Genomic DNA, 12,537 nt, shown 5'->3' with positions numbered 1-12,537 from the left:
AAAATTCATCAAGCAAATTGGCAGTTGTGATTAATGCTTTTAACGTGCGTATTGTTCGAGGTCCTAATATACGACGACTTTGATATACATATGTTCGGCGTATTAAAAGCCAGAGGCTACGCCGACGAAAAGGAAATGAGAATGTCGCCCTGTTGTTAACTCGGATATAGTTGTTTAAGCGGTGTCTACTCCAGTAAAGAAGAATGAGAATTATTGATACCAACCATTCATTCCGCAGCAAGTTCGATAAAGATACAGATTCATTTGTATGCTACAGCCTATTTAGCTTTGCAATGATCCGATACCGAATTTATACAATAGGACAATTCAGAAGCGTGTGCAAACGGTCTTGCATCCGTTCATTTGCAAATTAGCGAGTATATTTATGATTTTACACCAACAAAATCTACAAGGTACTCGTACACTTGCTACACCCTTGCAGTGTACTGTGTTCAACACTTTTTTGCAAATCGTCAGCTATTGTCAAAAAAAAAAGAAAAAAACATCATCTAAAAGAGAAAGCCTTAATAAAAAATTTAACGGAAATTTAACTAAAAGTATACTGGTTTTTTTTTGTACCAAAAACTCCGTAATTTATAAATTTCGGCGAATTTGAAGATTGAATTTTTAAGCGCACATCAGAAAAAGTTTCATCCAAATTTTGGTCCCGCTGTCGTCCATGATGGACGTGTTGCTCCAAAAATATCGTTGAGTTGTTTAATGTGAGGGTACATCTGCAGCACAAAAGAATTGTGCTGTCGGTACATATTAATATTAAAATTAAAGTTAAATAAATGCTCAAAGAACGGTTTGAAATGCATTGCAATGACCACGAAGTGCTTTTGGATAAAAACTCGCAATGACAGCGTCAGCAATTGAGCTGAATTTTTCCCAATTAGTGTTCACAACAATCATTTATCTCTTCACTTTCCTCTACTTCTGAAGCGTCCTGCAAAGAAATCCAAGATATTTTTTATTTCCACATCGTTCCACTTTTTGTTGGGTTTTCCACTCCTATTTTTATACTCTCACAACAATGTTGCTAAGAATATTATAGTTTTGTTTACATAACGGTTGTTTGTAAGTCATAAAACTAAACGAGGTAGATATAGGGTTATGTATATCAAAATGATCAGGATGACGAGACGAGACGAGATAACGGATAACTTGAGTAAAAATAAAATGTCTCAGATATTTTAATTTAATTCATAGGGAATCATTCTTTTCTTCTAATAGTGTGTCCCTGTACTAAAAATGATTAAAATTGGGTCATAACTTCCCCTAGCTCCCATATACCTAATTATAGGTTTTTCAAAAATAAGATGGTCTTAATACCTTATAAATTGGTTAATATGTAAAAGATCTTAGCCAAGTTAAATGAGGTTATGGTCATGGATATTGTATACCTTGGTGGTGAAAATGAATGAAATCGGTTCAGGAATTACCTCATATACTATAAATCATTATATATCCGTTATATATATTTGCGTTATGCTAGTGGAATTTATGGCGAATATTTAGGTCAAATTGTGTGTTATATTAATACAACTATATGAATAAATTGTGAGAGTATAAAATGTTCGGTTGCACGCGTTACTTACTTGTTAAACTATTATTTTGTTATATCCTTCTTTTTATACTACTATCATATAAAGCAGCAAATTTACAGTTGAATTTTTTCGTTTTTATAAAATTTTCATCGTTGGTGGCAGTGTACGTATTCAAAATTTGTTTGTTCGAGAAAATAGAAATTATTCTATCTTGGTTGTGTTCTAGCAAACATATTCAACAATGGGTGGCAATGTTCGCATGTGAAAAATTGTACTAGAATGAAAAAGTAAAAATGTTTACACGTTTCTAACAAACGTGTTAGATGTAGAGTAAAGATAATCAAGATGAATAACTCAGTATGTGCGTAACTTGTGTAATTATTATGATATCCGACTGCTGCACAAGTAGGCTTACAAGGTAAATTGGCTTCCCTGTACAATAAAATTTCACAACAACAATTGATATTTTACGCTTTTAAAATACGTTACACTCAAGGCTTTTATTTAGGGAAGGCAGAAAGCGTGTTTCTTAACTGCTAGTATCTGTTGGTTACCTGGAAGAGGAAGAATGGCATTGACAAGTTACTTTCACAAAGAACGGAAGTAAAGAAACGGAAAACTATCAAAAATTACCAAGGTAACATCTTAGTGCCGTTTTGGGGCACTACGTCATATTTCATCTTAAAAATTAATCAATGGGTCTAAAAAACAAAAAAATGCGTAATTGTCACTAGCTAGCAGCAGAGAAACAGAACTTTTGTTTATTTTCAATGAATTCAGCACAATAACCAAGTCAGACGTTTGGCGCAGTAATATTTTGACAACAATGAACGAAGACCGATTCCGCCAAATGTTAAGAGTAGATAGATAGATAGAGTAGTAGTAGTACAGTGGACCTTCTCTAACTCGAATCACCATAATCCACAAAAAAACTTCGAGTTAGAGAGACTTCGAGTTATAGAATTTTCATTACAACATACAATTTTTCAAAAAGCTGTAAAATATAGATTTATGCAGAGTTTTATTTATTTACTAGACATAAAGTTTTATGTATATACGTTAAAACATGTGTTCTGTAATTTTGTTTGTTGCAGTTTGCTATTTTTTGGCTCTTGACGTCTGTATCCCATGCCTCTGTTACATGATTTATGCAATCCATAAGTGTGATACCATATTTTATTCCATACGATATAGGGACTTTTTTAAAATTCTGGCTTGATAGTAAAATTTTAAATTTTGTACTATGCCCTGGTCGAAAAGTTCGATTTATGGAAGGAAATTTGTATGAAATTTGACTTCGAACTGCCCATTGAAAAGTTCGAGAATTGGAGAACTTCGAGTTATAGAAGTTCGAGTTATGGAAGGACATTTTTATGTAATTTAATTTCTAAACGTTAAACGATTATGGAGATCTTGTAGTTATTGAAGATCGAGTTATGGAAGTTCCACTGTATATATAAGGTGCTAATTGATTTAATAAAATACAGTGAGGAATTCAATAAAGTGCACTCCTGTAAGCAATTTTCTGTCGAATTGCAATTAGCAATCCTATTGTTTCGATTGTGTTCGTGGCGATAAAGCGCAGCACAATCTCGACAATTTTCGGAGTGGGAGATGGCGAAACTATATCGATAATAACAAAAATAATTTTTAGGATGTTCTTGCGCCTTTGAGGAGCTGCCGATACGTATCATAATTCAACATGTCGTGGTTGGTTATCCTCTAAGCTGGCATGATGCCCGAATATATCGAAATATCTCTATCTATAAGCAAAATGAGAAGTATTTTTCTTCACAGCAATGGATTGCAAGAGACTCGGCATAATCTTTATCTGGAACGTTAATAACCCCCTACAAAACCAACGCAAGACAGCTGGATAGAAACTAGAGCGTTATTTTGGGCTTCTGAAATAAAAATTTGAAATTCTTAAGTAGCTAAAGATTTGTCTGTTTAACAAAAAAACACAAATTATGTTTCGATTGGTTTCTTGTCTACTGTATTCTCCATAACATTTTAGTTAATAATGATTAAAATAATTTCCCAGCCAATGTGTTTAAATAATATCGCTTACATGAATAGTGTCATAACTCAAAAAACACGATTTTTGTGTTGAGTATCAGAGATCTGCATTATGTACTAATGAAATTAGTGCTCTAACTCATCAGCCAAACAAAGTGGTGCAAATGAGTACTAATACTAATATCAAAAATGACTAAGACTCATTTCCACCAAACCAAAAAAAACTCATAGAATTTCTACACTTATATGTGCCGTCAATTTATGACTCAAACGAGTGTATAGTAGAAATTTGATTTTAATCACTCGTTCATTGGTCACGATGAAAATTAACTTGAATGAGTTTGGTACTCCGATCGGCACGAGTGGAATTGTGAGCGTAGCTGAGCGCGAAAGTACAGTAGGTTCCAGTAGGAACTTTGTCAAATTTCATTTTTCATTATTTCATTGAACATGCATGTTCGTGCGTCTTTATTCATTTTCAATATATTATAATTGAAAAAAATATATTAGAACGTAAAAGTATTAACTTTAGTGTCATTAAATAACTTAAAACATTTAATGTAATACACGACATAAAAGAACAAAACACATCGTTAGTCATTTCCCGCAGGGCACATTTACCTAGCGGCGGCACAGCCTTCGTCAGTTTTACTTTGATCATGGGCAAAGTCGTAAGTGATCGTATGCGTACACACACGGATTGTCACTAACACGCACAAGCGAAGAGCGTAAAACGAGCACCTACGATGGGACAATACGATAAAAAAACATCGATGAAATCAGTCTGCGATCAGCAGTTGATTGAGCAGGTTGATGTGAGCGGAGCTATATATTTTATGTATGAAATAAAAACAATTATTTCATTGTCAAATATCAGAAAATGCTTGTTTTAAATTATAATATAACCCAAATTTAATACAATTTCTATTAAATACAAAATACCATTAGTTTTTCACATTTATATGCACGAACACATATTCGTATTTTGTAATCGTGTGGCATCGACTTGCTCGCTCAACCTCTGCAAGCAATTTTTGATATTTGATTCAGTTGGTCCCACAGTAAGCGCACTAATACAATCTCATTTTGTGATGTTTGTTTGATTGTGATGGTGCCCATCCCTGATCATGTTCGTATCACTTTATTCCAGTGGTCGGCAAACTTATACAATCAAACAATTTATTTTGTGAGAGTGTATGCGTGTTGAGAGCTACTCAACTGACCAAGAGTTCTGTTCTACTGGTCCCGTACTTTTTTAGAACTGGTGAAATTAGGACCAATACTGGTTTTCTAACAATAATTTTTATAGTGAACACATACAATCAACTGCTTTTACTGCGTAGAATTGTGTATGAAAACATTATAACGCAGTAAACTTTATGTAAATTACATTTTTTGCAAAACAAAAATCGAGAGTACTACTTCGCATTAAACACACAATTATTAATTATATTACAAACATTTTAAATGGCGAATTTATACCATAGAAGCGATGTCAGGTCAGTTGCTTGCTGACTTCTCAGCGAACAAAACGTATGGAGGAATTGTACACATGCATGTATGAACACCAAATACAATGCTTATATATATACTAGCTTTTATCCGCGACTTCGTCCGCATAAGTTTTTTTCGTTTTCTCCCGGCTGTAAGTCCCCCTGCAACAATGTCCCACTATCGTGTTCCGGTCCTCAACTTCACATCAAAATTTCTTCAAAAGCAACCTAAGCACTTAATGGATAGCTTCGAATGTTTCCTTAGTAAATATAAAAAGTAAATAATGTAAATCGGTTTAAAATACTACTAACTACCTACCTGCCAACCCCCGATGTTAGACAGTGTGACATCCGCAACATTGTCTTAATGTAAGTAGTATAATAATGTAGGAAGCTAAAAATAAGAGGCCTTATTACTGTAGTACATTTTTGTAAACTAGGTTCTTTGTTTTTCCCTCTCTGGCCAACATATGGAGATTCTGTGGACTTGAAACACGTGAGCAAGCCACGTATAATTGTCCGTGAAAAAAACAACTCTTCTAAATTAATGCCGGCTACTTTTAATGTTTGCCCCTGAGCTTTATTTATACGATCTTCTCCAATTTTAAGAAGAGCAGCAGCATATTGTCCAGATTGTACATCATTGTGTAGTTGCACTCTCATATTTGTAGACAGACTAAACGTTTTTACGTGCACCCATAACGTTGACGCTTTTAAACACGCATTTTTTTCATCTGCAGGGGTGCCTTTAGTGATAACCGGCAAAGTCTGTCTATCTCCTAACTAAATTTCATCAAAATCCGTTCAGCCGTTTATGCATGATAGAGCAAAATTCCCAGCAAAAACCATAAAAAAATCACTAACTCAATTCAGTTTTCTGCCTACTTCCTACCCCCTAAGTACGATGACGTGATCATTTTGATCTTATATCCGTTTTTAGGTAACCATCTATTACCTTACTAAATTTCATCAAAATCCGTTCAGCCGTTTAGACGTGAAAGAGCAAAAGTCCGAACAAAAACGACTAAAAATCACTAACTCAATTCAGTTAGTAACAGACAGACAGAGTGACTTTCGCATTTATAATATTAATATGGATGTAACGACAGAAGAAAGTCACAACAAATATAGAAAAATTATAAACAGTTGAAACTATATTCAATTGAATTATTACATTACATACGGTATTACAGTATTCAGGGTTGAAACTTCATGACTGTAAAACTTCATTACTGAAGTAGCTAAATTTGACGATTTTTTGACAAACAATTGTTTTATCTTTCGTTGCTTCTAGTACCTTCAAGAGTATATGTACAAAGTTTCATGATGATCGGTTCAGTAGTTTTTGCGTGAAAGCGTAACAAACAAACTTACATTCGCATTTATAATATTATATAGAAGGGATTAATATTAATATATTATTAATATGGATTATTTTATTTCCATTTTGATTAATTTTTTTTTATTATTTTTGAAAGACAGTTCAGAAAAACACAATTATTATTTTTTCAACTTCATTCGCTACTTTATATGTTAGTAATATAATTAATAATTGTGTTTAACTTCTTACATAATTATGTTTACTGATTTATAATGTTTTGACACACATTTATACTCTGTAATAACATTTGGTTGCATGTGTTAAGCTAACGTGCACTATAAAAACGATTGTTAGGAAACCAGTATTTTTCCTAATTTAACAAGACCTAAAAAAGTTCGAGACCTGTAGAACATAACTCTTGGTCAGTTGAGTAGCTCTCAACACTCATACACTCGCACGAAATAAATTGTTTAAATGTATAAGTTTGCCGACCACTGAGCTATAATTTGCTGTTTTTTGGTGGTATGGCTCAATTTGGTTTAACTTGACTGATGATATATTTGAGCACTTCAACGATACGTATCAAGAGAAACTTACTCATTATTCATACTCTCGCTTTGTGTGCTGTGCGTAAATGTGATTTAGTGGATATTAGTGTTTGATGATTTTTGACTGATATGCACTAATACTATTTGTTGTGTTACTCAACCAATGACTCAAAAAAGGGAGCAGTTTTCTGTTGAGTATGCAGAAATGTGCACAATTTCATCGTCTTTATTGTATAAAAATGTCATTGTGATTCGTAGAAAAATAAACCGTGAAATAAGAATATGACGTTACTCAACTTGTTTCGTTGCATTATTTTTTAACCACAACAACGACCCATCTCAGTTGTGCCAGAATTAGGCATAGTTTTTTTCAGAAAGAAAGACATATTTTGTGTTACAAAACATATTGTCATACGGGCAATATGCTACACCTTCAATATTTATCGTGATATTTGGATCGAGATCTATATTGAATATTGATGGATTGCGGGTGAATACTTCGCGACTGCGAGACGTTCAATATATATATCGTCAATTATTATAGTATTTTGTTAGTGTTTTCATAAGAAAAAATATTTTTAAAAATTTATTTGTTTATTTTCACGTACATTTTTTCATAAAATTTCGGAAGAAAACCTAAGAAAATCATGTTTGGCTTTTGTTTTTGCACCCACAAAAAAAATTTACCGCTGTTGTATTTTACAATTCATACTTGTATATCACAAAATATGCTACACATCCAATATTTATCTCGCGATCCACGATCCGCGATCTGGATTTCAAAATATTTAAATATTTTTTGATATGGATCGTGATCCATCAATATTGCATGCCAAACGTTCAATAAATATCGCGATACAGGAAATATCGCGATAAATACTGAACGTGTAGCAGGCGCCATACCGGGAAGTTGGTTTTATCTTCAGAAACCACGACATATTTGGTGTTACAAATATTTTTGTAAAGAAAACTAAATTTTTCATTTTGCTTTTTTCAGCAATAACGACACATTTAACTTATGACGGCGTAATTGATTTATATTTTTCACGAATAACGACATAATTTATGCCTACAAAATTTGGTTTTCTTTACCTTTTCCTAAGAAACACCCTTAGTACATTCTTTTTAGTCCGCTTATGCTTAGCATTTTATTAAATATATTACATGCCACTAGTTTATTCAATACAGTTATGGCTTTTTTCGATATTTGCTAAATAAGAGACAATTGAAAACTTTAGACCGCTCTCCTGAAAAATCGACTTTTGTGAGTTGTGACATTATTCATGTAAATGAGCGATATATATTAATATACACTGAAGGGCAAAAGTTTTGGCACAACGTTGTTGGTTCCTTTAGTTATCTGTAGTTCCGTATATATAATATTTCGTTGAAATTCTTATATTACGGTTTAAAAATGGGCAAAATAGCTACTTCCGAATAACACAATTTTGGACTCCATTTAATTATTCCTTTACAATAACAATAAATACAACATTGAATCTGAGATATCGATAAAAAATGGTCGAAATCAGACTATAACTTGTCAAGGCCCCGGATATCGAACATGAGGACCTCGGTGCCTGAGACTAATTTTTTACTGAAAATATTTGTAATTTTTTCATATATTCTTAAGAATGATTCTGTTCGTTATTCAAACATTCGATAGGCTTTATTCTTTATATATGTATCTGTTAATATATGGGATATGTTAACAAAATTAATTGAAAATATAATCGTTTCTTTCCCTTTTTATAGTGGATTTGGTCAAATTATGTGTTATTTTCAAAGATTAAGCGAGATTTATGATAAGCGCTTTATATTTTTACACGAAATGTGGCATAAAAAAACCTTTTTGTAATATCGTTAAATAATTTCAATTTTATCTCAAAACAATTTGTATAACTATATTATTTTCATAAAAATTTATTGATTTCATATGTTTTACGAATTTGCTGAATTTGCAATTTGTATAACTATATTATTTTCATAAAAATTTATTGATTTCATATGTTTTACGAATTTGCTGAATTGGTGCGAAAATACCATGCGTTTAGAACTTGATTAATTCGTCTTAGATCAATCAATCTTAGTCAATCTTGTGTGAATATAGTATTGGTTAATATTTTTCGTTTCCTATTTATGCTTTACCATTAATCGTGATGCACAAGTTCAAAGTAATCTTCATTATTTTTCTTTACTACCGCAGAATGAAAAAAAATTCTTGTTGACGATTTTATGTTAGCACCAATTATAAAACTGCATACTACTCTTAACACAAATATGTTCTTAACATTTGCAACATTTATAGAAATTAAGCATATTTTTGCTTAGTTTCTATTCATTGGAATCTGAATCTTACTTAGTTTAAATAGTTGGGTTTTATTTTATTAACGTAACAGGGCAAACATTAGGACAATATTTAGAAAATAATATATGAGTATGTATTTTTTTTATTTTTACACATGTAAAAAAATATTTTACAGGTTAAGGATGCGGAAGATTGTTACAATACTGCTTTACGATTATGCCCAAATCATGCTGATTCACTAAATAATTTAGCAAATATCAAGCGTGAGCAAGGATATATTGAAGAAGCCACTCGTTTGTATCTTAAAGCGCTTGAAGTATTTCCGGATTTTGCTGCTGCTCATTCCAACTTGGCATCGGTTCTTCAGCAGCAAGGGAAACTTAAAGAGGCTTTAATGCATTATAAAGAAGCTATTCGCATTCAACCAACATTTGCAGACGCTTATTCTAATATGGGCAACACATTGAAAGAGTTACAGGATATTAATGGGGCCCTTCAATGTTATACACGTGCTATTCAAATTAATCCAGCATTTGCTGATGCTCATAGCAACCTTGCAAGTATACACAAAGATTCAGGCAATATTCCTGATGCTATACAGTCATATAGAACCGCCCTGAAATTAAAACCAGATTTTCCGGATGCGTATTGTAATTTAGCCCATTGTTTACAAATTGTATGTGACTGGACAGATTACGATGCTCGAATGAAGAAACTAATCAGCATTGTAGCAGAACAACTAGAAAAAAATCGGTTACCTTCGGTACATCCACACCATTCAATGTTATATCCATTGTCACATGAATTCCGCAAGGCTATAGCAACTCGACATGCAAACCTTTGCATAGAAAAGATCCATGTTCTACACAAACCCACATACAAATTTTCACGGGAGTTGCCTACTGATGGTAGATTGCGCATTGGTTATGTAAGCTCAGATTTCGGCAACCATCCTACCTCTCATTTAATGCAATCGATCCCAGGACTTCATGATAAATCCTGTGTTGAAATATTTTGTTATGCTTTAAGTTCAGATGATGGAACAACTTTTAGATATAAGATTATACGTGAATCCGAACATTTCGTTGATTTGTCTCAAATTCAATGCAATGGTAAAGCTGCAGATCGCATTTATTCGGATGGAATTCACATTTTAGTTAATATGAATGGATATACTAAAGGAGCTCGTAACGAAATATTTGCATTACGTCCCGCTCCTGTTCAAGTTATGTGGCTAGGATACCCGGGCACTAGTGGGGCAAGTTTTATGGATTATATCATTACCGACTGTGTTACCAGTCCTCCGGAACTTGCTTCACAATATAGTGAGAAGTTGGCATATATGCCTAATACATATTTCATAGGTGATCATAAGCAAATGTTTCCTCATCTCAAAGAACGTATTATAGTATGCGATAAACAACAAACATGTGTAGCTGATAATATTGCAGTTATAAATGCAGCCGATTTATCACCGTTAGTAGAAAGTACCGACGTTAAAGAAGTTCGAGAGATAGTAAATGCGCAGAAACCTCTAGAAATTACACATAAAGTTGCAGAGTTACCAAGTACTACTCAAATTGTCTCAATGATTGCCTCCGGCCAAGTTCAAACGTCTCTTAATGGAATTCTTGTTCAGAACGGATTAGCAACTACCCAAACCAACAACAAAGCAGCTACGGGAGAAGAAGTACCACAAAATATTGTCATCACAACTCGCCGGCAATATTTATTACCTGATGAAGCAATAGTATATTGTAATTTCAATCAGTTGTACAAGATAGACCCACAAACTTTACAATCATGGGTGTCAATTTTAAAAAATGTGCCAAATTCAGTACTATGGCTATTGAGATTCCCAGCAGTAGGAGAACAGAATATTAAAAAATCTGTTGAAGCTTATGGTAAGTAAAAAATATACAAACTTATGTAATATTGAATATATTTACAGCCCTATTCTGTGCCCTTTACAAATTCAACAAATTTCTAATTTCTAAAAATTTAAAACAAGCATTTCGTATTCTGTGTCTAAAATAAAAAGCTGTTTTCTTTATAAATTGTTAAGAAGTAAAATTCTCTTGACAGTGCTCTCTTCAAATAAAATACTTCGTTGTGAATAGCTGTGAAAGTGAATTTGTTGCAATGTTTTTATTTTTATACAATTAAGTTGTTTATTTTTCCTTTTTTGTATAAAATAAATTAAGATAATGAAGGTAACTTTGTCGAAATTGATTTCCTTATATTGCTTTGATTACAGCTGATCAAATTTTTTGCAATAAATGACAAAGTTTAGATTTTCGTAGTCCCCAAGGAATTTTTCTGAAGCTAACCATAACAACCAAGTAAATCAAAATTGCATTTCAATTAATTTTAAATCTATTATAAAGCACCTATGTATATGTATTATATTATATAATATTCTATTGTTCCGCGGGGGAGCAAAAGACTCCGAGGGATGTGGGATCGAAAAGCGAATATAAACGAGGTTCTGGCGACCGAGTAAAGGCCGTATAACCTTATCATCTGTATAAAAACCGTATAGATAGACTGATAACTGGTCAATCTTAAACCGAAGTTATCCACGAAGTTCGGTTAAAACAAACACTAATCATAATAACAACGTTTAGCATGAAAAATAAGGCCAGATTCAGAGCATGGAATATTTGCGCATTCTCAGAAACCTTACATCTAATCTTCAAACATCAAATTAATTTTAAATTATTAACTATTTTATAACAAATATTGAAATGCATTTGAAAACGTAGGTTATAGAATAATTAAATTAAAATTTTCAATTCAATTCGAATATAATTGGACAGAAATCAGTCTCTATTTCTATTTACATTATTTTGTTTCCCAGACGTGTGGGGAAAAGCTATGCTTTTTATTTTATCAAAATTGTCACAGAACACCAAAGCTCAAAATAATGTTTAAATACAAGCCATTTTTCAATACACAACGCTGCAGTGCCAATTTTAAAATATAATTTTTTAAAGATCATTCTTTATTTGAGTATTTTCATGGTTTAACTAAAATACACTATTGATCCATGCAGACAATATTATTAGATTCATAAATAAATCAATATATTTTCCTACGAATTTATTTGTATGTATTTAGTCCTCAAACTTTAACAATATCATTTAAGCAATACTTGTTTTCATTTTAATATTTACACCCCTATTGCGAGTGTCTTGTATTGTCGACTACAAGTTCTATTGCGAGTGCCGATCAGTCGCTCAACCATCGATTGTGAATGAATTTCAATCGCTCATTTGTCGACAAGTATTTTTCAGTC

The 12,537-nt window shown here is 32.5% G+C and overlaps 1 protein-coding gene across 2 annotated transcripts in view; it reads left to right on the top strand.

The window, feature by feature from the left end:
• The window catches only part of LOC105219646 (UDP-N-acetylglucosamine--peptide N-acetylglucosaminyltransferase 110 kDa subunit), a 132,609-nt gene that overhangs the window by 96,176 nt on the left and 23,896 nt on the right, over positions 1 to 12,537 (top strand). For both annotated transcript variants that reach the window (XM_054233747.1, XM_054233746.1), the window contains exon 8: positions 9,415 to 11,143. In XM_054233747.1, coding sequence (XP_054089722.1) covers positions 9,415 to 11,143 — 1,729 coding nt within the window. The remainder of the gene's footprint in view (positions 1 to 9,414; positions 11,144 to 12,537) is intronic.

This window comes from Zeugodacus cucurbitae, chromosome 6 (assembly GCF_028554725.1).
Source record: "Zeugodacus cucurbitae isolate PBARC_wt_2022May chromosome 6, idZeuCucr1.2, whole genome shotgun sequence".
Taxonomy (NCBI): domain Eukaryota; kingdom Metazoa; phylum Arthropoda; class Insecta; order Diptera; family Tephritidae; genus Zeugodacus; species Zeugodacus cucurbitae.
The sequence above is the reverse complement of the archived record's forward strand: the minus strand, read 5'-3'. Positions and strand labels throughout refer to the sequence as shown.